Here is a 14,203-nt window from a genome sequence, read left to right as displayed (position 1 = left end):
ACAAAACCGTCCGCCTCCTGCAGTTGGCATGTGACTGGGCTGAGGCAGAGGAACACACGTCGGTCCGGGCGCTGGACCGTTGGCGAGCGGAACCCGCCGCCAGCGGGGTCGTGTGAGCCAGTGGCCCCCACATCCAGGGTGTGTGAGCCCCGCTTTCCGAGGGGATCCCTGCAGAGGTGGGGTGGGGTACCTCTCGCCGCGACGCCCCCCTTCGTACAGCGTGGGCTCTTCCTGCCCTGCGTGGGGGAGGACTTGGCTGATTCCTCCGGGCGTTGGATCCGGCCGACACTGGGGAGTCTGGGGGGGAGTAACTTGTCTCGTACCGGTACCGTCGCATGGCAGGCTGGGGCGCAGCGACCACCCTGCCCGGCTCGTGGGTCCCCCGCCCGGCTGGGGCAGGCTGCCCAGGGGCTGTGGGAGCCGGCGTGGGGGCGCGGAACGGGAGGGGCGCACGAGCCGGCCCGGGGCTCTCGCTGCTCAGCCTGGCTCCGCCGCGCCGTGCCGTCCGGTGGTCACCATGGCAACGGTGTGTTCTCCCCCCCAGATGACTCCGGCGACGAGGAGCCCGCCTCGCAGGCTGACAGGAGCGAGCCGCACGGCGCCCTGAAGGGGCTGGCCAGTAAGCTGGAGGATCTGAGCACCTGCAGCGACTTGCTGGCCAAGCACGGGGCGGCCCTGCAGCGCTCCCTCAGCGAGCTGGAGAGCCTCAAGCTGCCCGCCGAGAGCGGGGAGAAGCTCAAAGCCGTCACCGAGCGCGCCACCCTCTTCCGCATCACCTCCAACGCTGTGCTCAACGTGAGTGCCTCGCCCCTCCCTCCCTCCCTCGCTCCCCTCCGGTGCCCGGCTCCGGGTCAGCGCCTCGCCCCTCCCTCCCCTCCGGCGCCGGGTCTGTGCCTCGCCCCTCCCTCCCTCGCTCCCCTCCGGCGCCCGGCTCCGGGTCGGCGCCTCGCCCCTCCCTCCCCTCCGGCGCCGGGTCTGTGCCTCGCCCCCTCCCTCCCTCGCTCCCCTCCGGTGCCCGGCTCCGGGTCGGCACCTCGCCCCTCCCTCCCCTCCGGCGCCGGGCTCCGGGTCGGCGCCTCGCCCCTCCCTCCGCTCTGGTGCCGGGTCTGTGCCTCGCCCCTCCCTCCCCTCCAGCGCCGGGCTCCGGGTCGGCACCTCGCCCCTCCCTCCCCTCCAGCGCCGGGCTCCGGGTCGGCGCCTCGCCCCTCCCTCCGCTCCGGCGCCGGGTCTGTGCTTTGCCCTCTCCCTCCCGTCCAGCGTCGGGCTCCGGGTCGGCGCCTCGCCCCTCCCTCCCCTCCGGCGCCGGGTCTGTGCCTCGCACCTCCCTCCCTCGCTCCCCTCCGGCGCCCGGCTCCAGGTTGGCGCCTCGCCCCTCCCTCCCCTCCGGCGCCGGGTCTGTGCTTTGCCCCCTCCCTCCCGTCCAGCGCCGGGCTCCGGGTCTGTGCTTTGCCCCCTCCCTCCCGTCCAGCGCCGGGCTCCGGGTCGGCGCCTCGCCCCTCCCTCCCCTCTGGCACCGGGTCTGTGCCTCGCCCCCTCCCTCGCTCGCTCCCCTCCAGCGCCGGGCTCCGGGTCGGCACCTCACCCCTCCCTCCGCTCTGGCACCGGGTCTGTGCTTCGCCCCCTCCCTTCTTCTGCTCCGGCACTGGGCTCAGGGTCAGTGCTGTGCCCCGGGGAAGGGCCTCCCACAGGCCAGGCGAACTTTGCATGCGCATGCAAGGCACGAGGCCAAGGAGACGCTTGCGCCCTGCGGCTCGGTTTCCCTTTGTTCTCCCCTCTCCAGTCCTGCCCTTCCCCATGCGTGTCACGCCAACGGCAGGGACGGCCATGGCTTTGGGGTCGGGACAGAGCTGGGCTGGGCGCCCGGGAGCGGATGGGAGCCGGGTTCTGCTCCGGTGCCGTTTATTCGGGCGACGCCGGGAACGAGGGCGAGATTCCAGCGATGAGGCCCGGGCGGGGGGGAGCTGGGCTGCCTGGCGGTCTGAGGCGTACGGTGCACGAGGACCCTCCGACCCACTTGGCCAGGCTGACCCCACGCCGCCCGCTTCACCCACGTGCCCAGTGGCCAGCAGGGCGGGGGCCCCGGTGCCCCCCATCCCACGGCAGATCTGGTGCCGCCATAGCCGGCACCGCTGGGATCTGGCCGCTTGTGCGTGTGTCGGGACTGAGCCCTGGATCGGAGGGGCCAGACGCAGAGCCGGGGCTTGTCCCGGCTTGTTGGCTGCCGGTCTGGTCCGCGCCACTCGCCGTCTGACCGCGCCGGTCCCTGCGTAGGGGGAGTGCTGCTCGCGGAGAAACAGTCTGTGTCTGTGTGCGCATGGGGGAGTGGGGCGTTTTCCTCCTGGGGGGAAGCGACAGAGATTCCGGGGAGGAAGGAAAACATTGGGGAGAAGAGGGACGTGGTGGTCGGGAGAGAATGCAGCCCGCGGGCGACCCGGCTCCGGGCGCTGAGTTAACGCTACGTGGCTGCCCCTCTCCTAGAGACTCCCCGGGGCTGCCAGCCCCCGCCATCAAAGGTAACCCTCCTCCTTTGCCCCCCAACGTACCACCCCGGGGAAAGCCGCTTGGCAGGGTCCTTCCCCGTCTTCCCAGCCGTGCCGTGTTGTGGTCCCCGGCAGGCGTGGCCGCGTCCGGGTCAGATCCCAGACAGTTTGGGGCCGTTCTGTGGGGACTCGGGCTCCCCGGCCTGTTCCGAACGCAGGAGCCGTGCGGAGGGCATGTCGCTCGGGGTGGCTTGCACCCTCCGTGGCTAGGGGAAGGGCCGTGCGCTCTGCCACTTGCCCCCTCGGGTCGGGAAAGCCCGTCACAGAGCGTTGGGGGGATGAGTTGGTTCCCGCGGGAGGTCTGGGGCGGGCGCTGCGTTGCGTGGTACGTCGTGCGTTTGTGGCTTTCCTCTGGCTGGCTCCGAGCATGGCCCGAGAGCCCGGGAGGGGGATGTCCAGCAAACAGACCCCGAGCAGAGAGGCAGGAGAGCGGGTCTGTCTGCGAGCGGAGGAGTCCGTCCCTTTGTTCACGAGCTCCTCCTCATCACCCAGAGCTTTGCGGTGTAGCTGCCTCCTGTTGTAACTCAGAGCCGGGTCGGGGTTGGTTGGGCCTAGACAAGGGGTGTGCTTGGAAAGCTGTCGATTTTCGTAATGCGGAAGGGGAGGGCCTGCTAGCAGGGACCGTTATACTGTGTAATGGCCACAGGGGGGCAGCAAGGGGCCAGAGATGGGGGCTGGGACAGTTATACCCCTCCAGGCAGCGCGACCCCCACCGCATCCAGCCCCAGGGAGCCGCCACCCAGGCAACGCGGCCCCCATTGGCTCCTCCTGCCCCGAGCCCCAGATGGGGGAGGTCCCTGGTTGGGGCTGTCCAATGGGAGGGGACTGTTCTCTGCCTTCACTGCGTGCCTGGCCCCAGCTCCCATGGCATTGGTGCGCTCAGTCTGTAATGGCGTGCCAGTGGGGGTGGGATTGGCAGGTGGGGAGTTGCGACACGGAGACTAAGTGACTTGCCCGAGCTTTCATAGACAGTCGGTGGCAGAGAAGGGACTGGCGCCCAGGTGGGTTGCCCGTGCTCCCCTCTCGCTGCTCAGTGCCCCACAGCTGTGGCCCCAGGCTACTGCAGAGGGGAGAGGGCTCAGCCCTTCATTGCACAGAGCCCGTGTCTGGGGCTGTCTAGGACTGGGGGGGCTCAGGCGTGGCATGGGACTTGCATACTGGAGGCCGTCCGTGAGCAGTCCGGACGGAGGGGGTCACAGCAGAGCAGGCAGAGGGCAGGAGTCTCTCAGCGAGGGGTTCCCCCTCCACCAGCATGGGAGCCGTCCCCAGCGGGCAGCGGAGGGATCTGGCGCTGGGGCTACGTTCTTCTCCCCACCAGATGAGTGTTTCCAGTGCCGCTGGCCGGCCACGGCTGGTCCCGTGTCCGAGGGGTCGCCGCGTGGACGCGTTGGCCCGTGGCACCTTGGAGACGAACAGGTGGGTTTGGGCGCCCGCTGTCGGGGGCCAAGGCCCATGGGGCAGACATGCAGGGGCAGCGTGGCTGTCGTAGCGCGTGGCCGGAGGGGAGTGGCCTTAGCCGTGGAGGGTCGTATTGACCGTGCACCGGACTGTGGAAGCCGGTTTCCCTCGCGTGCAGTCCTGCACTGTAATCAAAGGAGCTAGGGGGTGAGCCGCTCGGGGGCTCCCATACGCCCGCTGCTCTCCTGTGTCACAGCAGGGTGGGCGCCTGTTCGAGGCCTAGGCTGTTAATTTATTCTGTACGTTGATCTTCCAGTTCCATCCGCCTCCCCCGGCGCCCTAATTACACAGGCGGGGAGCGGGCCTGTCACTGTGTCCGTAAATACTCACCAGGCAGCCCCAGCACTCCTCCCCGGGAGAGCCGCCTGCCGCGTGCCGCCCAACATCTGCGGCCAGGCGCCTTCCCGTCTGCTTCGTTCCCAGAGCGCTTCCTTCTAGTGCTCCCGCCGCGGGTTCTGCAGCCGGCGTGGCGGGGTGGCGGAAGGGAAAGCGACCTCGGCGAAGGGTTTGCCGTTGGTTCCTCAGTACCCCTGGGTTTCGGCTTTGAGGGGGCGTGCGTTAAACCCCTCACCAGATTTGCGCCATGTCGTCGGCCTCGTCTCGTTTCCGTGAGCTCGGGATTTGCACCAGGGATGAATGTGGCCCGCCAGGGCTAAGCTGCAGGGCAACGTTTGTTTGCTAAGTCAGTTGCCAGCTGAGCCCCGGATTGCTTTGCTCTCCCGGCGTCCCTCGTTCACATACAGTTGGACCGGCCTGGGGTGTAAGCGCGTTGTGACCCTCCCATGGACACGTGCACAAGCACGCTCCTAGGCCCGGGTGCGTGAGGGCTGCTCCTCGTGTCTGATTGCGGAAACAAGGGAAGAACGCTTCACCGCGACAGTCGCCCCCCCGCGTTCCGGATCCGGGAGCGGCGGCATGCGACCCTGAACAGAACGGGCTTCTTTCAAAAGCGGACGACCGACCTGTGACTTAATACAGTTGGAAACGTCACCCTGCGGAAAACCCGCTGCTTTTCACCGGCGGGGCGTCCAGCAAGCAAGCGCCGAGCGTTTCCGTACCTCGTCCGTGTTTGAAATGGCCCCGATGGCTTAGTGGTACTTGACCCAGTCGTGCGGTGCATGTCACCCAGAAGCGGGTGCTTTCCCCCTGAGGTTTGCTAACCCCTAGCGAGCGGGACTTGAGCTAGGTTTGCACCGCAGACTTTGATAAAACACGCAGGCATCCCCGACCCCCGCGGGCAGCTTTGATAGACTCGTTGTACTCCGCCTTTTGGGGCACCGAGTGGCTTACGGCAGCTGATTGATGGCATTTCCATGGGATCTAGTTCCCATGGGATCTAATTACTGGTGCTTAGGGCTGGCTCTTGAGAAGAGCATAACGAGAGCTGGGTCTGCATCTCAGTCGAACCTCTCGGCGGTTTTCAGTTTGGTGTGCGGCTCTGGCTCCCGCAGCCTGGGCAGCCAGGCCTGGTTTCCTCCTGCCACGTGCCTTGCGCCAAAACCTCTTCCCTGCCTCGCCGCGCCTTGCCGGGCTGGCTGGGGGTACTGATGTGGGGCTGGCTGGGGCTGTGACAAAAAGGAATGGGGTGGGTGAACCGACATGGTGCTGGCTGGGTGTACTGACACTGGGGTGTACCGACATGGGGCTGGCTGGGGTGTATGGAGACAGAGCTGACAGGCACTGTAACAATACAGGGATGGGGTGGGCGTACTGACACTGGGGTATACCACTGCGGGGCTGGCTTGGGTGTACCGACACTGGGGTGTACCGCCGCGGGGCTGGCTGGGGTGTACCGACACTGGGGTGTACCAACACTGGGGTGTACCGACACTGGGATGTACTGCTGCGGGGCTGGCTGGGGTGTACCAACACTGGGGTGTACCAACACTGGGGTGTACCAACGTTAGGGTGTACTGCCGCGGTGCTGGCTGGGGTGTACCGACACTGGGGTGTACCGCCGCGGGGCTGGCTGGGGTGTACCAACACTGGGGTGTACCGACACTGGGATGTACCGCTGTGGGGCTGGCTGGGGTGTACCAACACTGGGGTGTACCGACACTGGGGTGTACCAACGTTAGGGTGTACTGCCGCGGTGCTGGCTGGGGTGTACCGACACTGGGGTGTACCAACATTAGGGTGTACCGCCGTGGGGCTGGCTGGGATGTACCGACACTGGGGTGTACCGCCGTGGGGCTGGCTGGGATGTACCGACACTGGGGTGTACCAACATTAGGGTGTACCGCCGTGGGGCTGGCTGGGATGTACTGACACTGGGGTGTACCACCGTGGGGCTGGCCGTGGATAAAGAAGGCAGAACGTGGCTGTGGTCAGAGTGGCCCGGCGCTAGCAGGAGGCACCGGCGCGTGGGTAGAACTGCGTCCCCGCGGCGTGCCCGGATCTCACGGGGCCCGTGGCGCTGTGGCAGCTATGCTGGCACGGAGCCTGTGCAGACAAGTGCTGACGTCCTGCTGGAACAGGCCGGGGGGGCAGCATGAGAAGGCAGATGCCTGTGGGCCCCCCCCAGGGAGGGCTCTACCGGCGCCCCAGGCATGGACGCGATGCCCAAGGGGGCTGGCAGGGTTTGTGGGAACCGGACTCACCCGACTCGCGTTCCCTGGCTGGTTATCACCCCGCAGCTCCGAGGCCGAGAGCGCTTTGCAGTGCAGGTCGCCGCAGGGCGGGGCTGTGTCCTAGCTCCCGAGTTCCCTCCGTCCTGCCCCCTCCCACTTGGCCTCCCTGCCCCGGGACACGCCTGGGAAAGGCGAGTCGCCCGGCCGGGGCTGTGGGCGCCCTGGGGAGGGGGGCTCCCGTGTGCATCGCGCTCCCTGCGGGCACGGCCGGCTGCAGCCAGCCCTCGGCGGGGGAGCGCTCGGCAGAGGTCGAATGAGCTTTCTGTTGGCCTCTGATGAGCCGTGAAATCCGACATTGTCGCCGATCGGCCCGTGAAATTCACCAGATTCCTCTGCTCCCTCCAGGCACTCGATCCCTGGCGCGTCTCCCCCAGGGCCCCTCTGCCGCCGCACCGGCTCCCATGAGCGCGCAGGGGCCAGGCGGCCAGCCCCTCGCCCGCCCAGGGAGCCGGCTTACAGGGCTATTGCCGTGGCCTCTTTACAGTGTGAAATGGGGGCCCTGGCTCTCTCGGAGGGGGCTGGGGCTGGCGTGTGGCGTTGAAGGTGAAGGACGGTCCCTGGAGAGGCAGGACAGTACAGTGTGTGGTGGCAGTGTGGCCTAGTGGGGAGAGTCTGGCCTGAGTCTCCGGCGCCTGACTTCTGTCCTTGGCTGTGGCGGAGCTTGTCATGGATCCCGATGTCCTGTGACCAGCTGGTCTGACCCCTGGATGGCCCAGAGCTCAGGCCTGGACTGCCCGCCCGTGGGGACCCCCCCCCCAGTTTCTGCTCCCCGCGCCGGGCGCGAGTCCGGCCTCTCTGCTGGGGGAGAGCCCCTAGCCCGTGGCTGCTCCCTGCGGGCGCTTGCAGGCTGCGTCCACGTCCCACCTCACCACCTCCCTGGATCTAACCCCCTTGGGAAGGGACGCTGGGCTCGGAAGCCAGGCCCCGGGGCAGCCCCAGCCCACGCTCCAAGGGCGCACCGCCCTCCGGTTCCCAGCCCCCGGCGGTTCTCCGATGCACGGCCTGCCGGGAGCTGCGGGAGGGTACGTCAGGATTGCGCTGACTTGGCGCATCCCTGCAAGGGCAGCTTCTCCCAGTCCCTCCTCCCCCCGTTCTCCTTGTCCCTCTGCCAGGCCCTGCTCTGCCCAGGATCTGATCCACCAAAGCGGGGGGGGGGCTCACGGCTCTGCTCTCTGGGCTTGTGAGCACACTTGTGCTCGGCTGCTGTCTGTGCGCCCCCCGCCGGCTGCTTCCCACAGTCCCCTGGGGCCTTCTCTTCCTGCGCTGGCCGCGGCCAGTGTCTGGGGGTCCCACGCCCTCCCCTGTCACGCTCGCACTTCCCTGCCCTCGTCCTGTGCACCCTCCCCGCTGCCCCAGGCTGGCCGTGTGCCCTGCCGCCCTCAGGTACCCCCCGCCTTGCAGGGCTGCTCCCTGGCTGCCCCTCGTCTGGTCCGTGGCACTCAGGGGCTGCGGAAGCAGCGTGCTAGCAGGTGACGGGAGCCGCGTTTTGGTCAGAGCCAGACAGTGCTTGGGCAGTTGCTGGAAAGCACAGCAAAGGTGGCGCTAGGAGAAGAGGGTCACAGTGGGGGGGAGGCTGGTCCCGCCATTCAGAGCCGCCACGGTGGAAGATCTGAGTAACCAGCTCACAGAACGCGCTCGGAGATGGAGGCTGGGGAGCGGGGCTGCCCCAGAGACCGTCTGCGCGTGGAGATGTCACACGTGGAAAACGGAGCCGCTGCGGGAAGTCTGAGTGGCCCTGCAACGCAGGAGAGGTCGCTCGCCCTGCTGGGGGCGGGGGCCGGGAGCACCCGCGGCTGCAGCCGAGGCGGGAGAGTCGCGTACGTCTGCAGAGAGCAACAGAGCCGGGTTTAACGCTGGCCTCTGACGGGAGGGGGTCTCCGGCCGGCGAGAGAGGCCAGCGGCACAGCCTCGTTTCCCGAGGAGAGCCGTCAGCACGCCATTGCTGCTCTGCAATCGACTGGGAGCCGCAGGGGCTGGGACCAGCGAAGCCGCATGGCCCAGGAAGAAAGCCCAGCTGGGATTATGCTGAGCTCATTGTGTCAGGCTAGAGAAATAAGCAGCCTGGGTTGACGTCACGGGCCCAGATGGGCTGGATTTGAAGGATCTCGTAGCAGGCAGCGGCTGCCGAGGCGCCTGGCTGGGACAAGCACTCCAGCGCTCCAATTCGGAGGCCAGCCGGAGCAGTGGGCGGAGGGCGCTAGGTGGCCGGCGGCTGCCAGTTCTAGCACCAGGCCTCCGGGGACGTTACCCACAAGGGGGGTTCTCTCGAGTTTGGCCGGCGCTCGCGGGTTGCTGCGGACGCTAACAGGCCGGTACGAAAAGGCGCGTGACCCACGCGGGAAGCTGCCAGCGGAGACTTTCTTCCTGCGCCAGACGTTCATCGCGGGGGAAGTCGAAAAGGCCTTGGTGACCCTGAAAGAGCCCGCCCATCCTGTGACGCCAGGGCTCACGGAGCCTTGACAGCGGTAGGGAGAGGTCCAGCAGCCGGATGAGCGGGTGCAGAACGACGGAGGGGTGCGCTTTGGGCCGCTGGTGATAGTGGCCCAGGGCCTGGCCGATGACCGTGTCCCTGTGGTTATAGCTGCCGGCTGTGCCCTGCTTAATATTTGTGAGGCTGAGTTTGGCCAGCCTGAGACGAGGGCGATCGGAGGAGCCCAGCGCGGGGCCATGCGGCTCAGGGAAGGGGCGAGGCAGACGGTGTTGGTTGCCACGCACGGGACAGCTAGCGGGGGATCCTGACTGGGTCATGTGGTGCACTCTGTGCGGTGGCGCCTGTGGCTTTGCTGGGGCGTTTGCTTGTTTCGTGGCGTGGAACGGAGGTGACTTTCACAGCCCAGACTGGGTCATTAAAAACACCCAGCGTAGCCCTTCTGCGGGGGGAGGGGACACATCGCGGCCCGCTTGCAGGTTGTGTCTGTCCAGGTATGGGGCCGCCCTGCTCTCCAGTGCAGTGTGCAAACAGCAGTCCAGCAGCGTCCCACGGCGTGGGGAGGGCCTGACCCGCATGGGAGTCCCAGGGCCTGGCCACAGCGGGTACTACCTGGGGACACAGTGGGTCGGCGGCGAGAGGGGGTGCATGGAACCGGCGGCTGGCGGGTGCAGCACCCGCATGGCGTTGTGCCTCGCGGTGGCATTTGGCGGCTCCAGCGCTGAGCCCACCCTGCGTGGCCCTGAGATACCAGCCCCTGGGGCTGGACGGCCTCCTCCCCCTAACGCTGGTGAGGCCCAGCGCCTCGGCCCGGCCATGCAGGGCCTCTCCTGGTGCGTGGAGCAGGCCTGGCCCGCTGAGGGCCCCACACAGCCCCTGGCGAAGGAGAAGGGGCCGTCCAGATTGCCAAGGAACGCAAGGGCAGCTCTGATTGGTCACTGAGGGGAGGCAGTGGAGTGGGAGACGAGACCGGGCGTCAATCGGGAACCCGTCCGGCAGGGTGGCGCTGGGGGGTGTCCCCCTGGGACTTAGCCTGCTGCCAGCTGGACGTCACGGGGGAGGCCCGCTCAGAACGTGGGAAACTGAGCAGACGTGTTAGATTAGGCAGCAAGAACGCTCTGGGCTCTGCTCCCTGGGGCGTGGAGGCAGAGGGGCTGCCTCGTCCCATGGCTCTTCACCTTCCCCCAGGTTTGCCCAAGCACCTCCCAAGGCCCCAGCCTCGTGCGCGGGGTTCTGGTTTCCTTCCCAGCGGCCCGGACAGGGAAGTCTGGGTTCCAGCCCCGACGCCCTCGCTGTCGGATGCGCTGCCTTATTTCTAAGCTAGTGCTTCTGGTCTCCGCCGCCAGGCCTTGGTTCTTGCTCTGCTCGGTCACGGAGCCACGTGGGACCTGCTACTTTCCCACCAAGGCGCGGCCACGCCCTAAGCAAGTCGCCTCTCTGCTGCCTTTCAGATGGGCCGAACACAGTCGGCTCTTGTGCCTCGGTTTCCCCATCAATGCCGTGAGGATTGCGTGTGGGGCCCCCGTCCGGCCCTGCCGAGATCTACTGCTGGGAAGCCGTAAGGCTGATGTGGATCAGATCTGGCCCTCATCTAGGACAGATTTCAACACGGGGACTCCCCCCCCTTCCCATGGCTCTGGGTGCCTTTGCCCGGCCCCCTGCTGCTCTGAAATCTCCCCTGGCACCCCAAGGTGGGCTGAGGCAAGGGTGCGGGGTGTGGTGCGCCGTGGGGGTCTGTGCATGCTTGGCCCGTCCCTTGAGGACAGGACCGTTCCATGGCCCCGCTGTGCGTGTGGCTTGTCGGTCTGTGGCGAGGGGCAGGCACCCGCCGGCTGGCCCCACCGCTCGGCTCAGCCTGGCTAGCTAGGGGCAGCCCTGTGGCGGGCGCCACCGCGCTGGGAATCGGGGTGGGGACTCTACGCTCGGGCCTTGGACTCTGGCTCACCGCAGGGGGCTGGGGGGCCCAGCCAGCGATAGCCTGGGGGACCAGTCCTGCCGGGGGGGGCTATCACGTGGGGCAAAGGCTGCCCCGGGGGGGCCAGATGCAGAGACCCCCCCCCAACACCATGAAACCCAGCTCCCTTCACACAGCCGCATAGCAAGGTGGGGCAGGGGCTACCCTACAGCTGGTCTCCCTGTCCCACGAGGGCCACGGCGGGTGGGCCAGCCCTGAGGCTGATCTCAGCTCTGCCAGCCACGGCCCAGCTGCACCAGGGCGGCCTGTGAGACTAGGCCCCGCTCGCCGCTAGGGCTCGCTGGGCCGTGGCCCGAGAGATCCCTGGGCAGCCTCCCGCTGCTGCGCCTTACGGGCCTTGGCCACGGCCACGTTTGCAGGGTCTGGCTATGGAGCCGCTGTTCACAGAAGCAGGAGCTGATGGACAGGGAGCTGGCCGAAAAGCAAACCCTGCTCCCCCTGGGTATTTGATCGAGCCTCTAGTGTAGGCGTGGGCTGCGCAGGCCCTCGGGCGTGGTCCTCCCAGGCGCCGGGCCGTGCTGGGGAAGACCCCCGCACGCAGACTGCCGCCTGGCCCGTGCCCACAGGAGGGTGACAAGGGTGATGTGTTTGCCCTGCGCAGAGCAAGAGAAATAGCGATGGGCGGGCGGCCACCCGGCACCAGTCCCGTGGCGCTCTCGCTGCATCGTGGGTCACCTCTAATTGAGAGCTCTGGGGGGGAGGGGGCAACTCCCACACTCCCCGCCTCTCAGGAAATCCCCGCACTGCCACAGCACCGTGACAACGCGTTTCTGACGGCCAGGGCCTCCCATATGGCGTGTTGCATGAGACATCACAGTCCCACGGTGCTGCTTTGAGGTACAGTGTGTCCCAGGCGGATGTTCCAGGACTGGCGAGGCAGGGGCCGCAGGTCAGAGTTAAGGGGATGTTCCAGGACTGGCGCGGCAGGGGCCGCAGGTCAGAGTTAAGGGGATGTCCCAGGACTGGCGAGGCAGGGGCCGCAGGTCAGAGTTAAGGGGATGTCCCAGGACTGGCGAGGCAGGGGCCGCAGGTCAGAGTTAAGGGGATGTGGGGGATGTCCCAGGACTGGCGAGGCAGGGGCCGCAGGTCAGAGTTAAGGGGATGTTCCAGGACTGGCGAGGCAGGGGCCGCAGGTCAGAGTTAAGGGGATGTCCCAGGACTGGCGAGGCAGGGGCCGCAGGTCAGAGTTAAGGGGATGTGGGGGATGTTCCAGGACTGGCGTGGCAGGGGCCGCAGGTCAGAGTTAAGGGGATGTTCCAGGACTGGCGAGGCAGGGGCCGCAGGTCAGAGTTAAGGGGATGTTCCAGGACTGGCGTGGCAGGGACCGCAGGTCAGAGTTAAGGGGATGTTCCAGGACTGGCGTGGCAGGGGCCGCAGGTCAGAGTTAAGGGGATGTTCCAGGACTGGCGAGGCAGGGACCGCAGGTCAGAGTTAAGGGGATGTCCCAGGACTGGCGAGGCAGGTGCCGCAGGTCAGAGTTAAGGGGATGTTCCAGGACTGGCGAGGCAGGGGCCGCAGGTCAGAGTTAAGGGGATGTTCCAGGACTGGCGTGGCAGGGGCCGCAGGTCAGAGTTAAGGGGATGTCCCAGGACTGGCGAGGCAGGGGCCGCAGGTCAGAGTTAAGGGGATGTTCCAGGACTGGCGTGGCAGGGGCCGCAGGTCAGAGTTAAGGGGATGTTCCAGGACTGGCGTGGCAGGGACCGCAGGTCAGAGTTAAGGGGATGTCCCAGGACTGGCGAGGCAGGGGCCGCAGGTCAGAGTTAAGGGGATGTTCCAGGACTGGCGTGGCAGGGGCCGCAGGTCAGAGTTAAGGGGATGTTCCAGGACTGGCGAGGCAGGTGCCGCAGGTCAGAGTTAAGGGGATGTTCCAGGACTGGCGTGGCAGGGGCCGCAGGTCAGAGTTAAGGGGATGTTCCAGGACTGGCGTGGCAGGGGCCGCAGGTCAGAGTTAAGGGGATGTTCCAGGACTGGCGTGGCAGGGGCCGCAGGTCAGAGTTAAGGGGATGTGGGGGATGTCCCAGGACTGGCGTGGCAGGGGCCGCAGGTCAGAGTTAAGGGGATGTTCCAGGACTGGCGAGGCAGGGGCCGCAGGTCAGAGTTAAGGGGATGTCCCAGGACTGGCGAGGCAGGGACCGCAGGTCAGAGTTAAGGGGATGTTCCAGGACTGGCGAGGCAGGGGCCGCAGGTCAGAGTTAAGGGGATGTTCCAGGACTGGCGTGGCAGGGGCCGCAGGTCAGAGTTAAGGGGATGTCCCAGGACTGGCGAGGCAGGGGCCGCAGGTCAGAGTTAAGGGGATGTTCCAGGACTGGCGAGGCAGGGGCTGCAGGTCAGAGTTAAGGGGATGTCCCAGGACTGGCAAGGCAGGGGCCGCAGGTCAGAGTTAAGGGGGTGTGGGGGGATGTCCCAGGACTGGCGTGGCAGGGGCCGCAGGTCAGAGTTAAGGGGGTGTCCCAGGACTGGCGAGGCAGGGGCCGCAGGTCAGAGTTAAGGGGATGTGGGGGATGTCCCAGGACTGGCGTGGCAGGGGCCGCAGGTCAGAGTTAAGGGGACGTCCCAGGACTGGCGTGGCAGGGGCCGCAGGTCAGAGTTAAGGGGATGTCCCAGGACTGGCGAGGCAGGGGCCGCAGGTCAGAGTTAAGGGGACGTCCCAGGACTGGCGTGGCAGGGGCCGCAGGTCAGAGTTAAGGGGATGTCCCAGGACTGGCGAGGCAGGGGCCGCAGGTCAGAGTTAAGGGGACGTCCCAGGACTGGCGTGGCAGGGGCCGCAGGTCAGAGTTAAGGGGATGTTCCAGGACTGGCGAGGCAGGGGCCGCAGGTCAGAGTTAAGGGGACGTCCCAGGACTGGCGAGGCAGGGGCCGCAGGTCAGAGTTAAGGGGATGTCCCAGGACTGGCGAGGCAGGGGCCGCAGGTCAGAGTTAAGGGGATGTCCCAGGACTGGCGAGGCAGGGGCCGCAGGTCAGAGTTAAGGGGATGTTCCAGGACTGGCGTGGCAGGGGCCGCAGGTCAGAGTTAAGGGGATGTTCCAGGACTGGCGAGGCAGGGGCCGCAGGTCAGAGTTAAGGGGACGTCCCAGGACTGGCGAGGCAGGGGCCGCAGGTCAGAGTTAAGGGGATGTCCCAGGACTGGCGAGGCAGGGGCCGCAGGTCAGAGTTAAGGGGATGTCCCAGGACT

The 14,203-nt window shown here is 67.2% G+C and overlaps 1 protein-coding gene across 8 annotated transcripts in view; it reads left to right on the top strand.

The window, feature by feature from the left end:
• The window catches only part of OSBP2 (oxysterol binding protein 2), an 86,993-nt gene that overhangs the window by 57,586 nt on the left and 15,204 nt on the right, over nt 1–14,203 (top strand). For 7 of the 8 annotated variants that reach the window (XM_075897886.1, XM_075897884.1, XM_075897883.1 and 4 more), the window contains one exon: nt 545–795. The exons of the other annotated variant lie outside the window; for it this stretch is intronic. In XM_075897886.1, the coding sequence (XP_075754001.1) occupies nt 545–795 (251 nt within the window). The remainder of the gene's footprint in view (nt 1–544; nt 796–14,203) is intronic. 8 annotated transcript variants of the gene reach the window in all.

The sequence above is a fragment of the Pelodiscus sinensis genome, chromosome 15 (assembly GCF_049634645.1).
Source record: "Pelodiscus sinensis isolate JC-2024 chromosome 15, ASM4963464v1, whole genome shotgun sequence".
Classification (NCBI taxonomy): Eukaryota; Metazoa; Chordata; order Testudines; family Trionychidae; genus Pelodiscus; species Pelodiscus sinensis.
The sequence above is the reverse complement of the archived record's forward strand: the minus strand, read 5'-3'. Positions and strand labels throughout refer to the sequence as shown.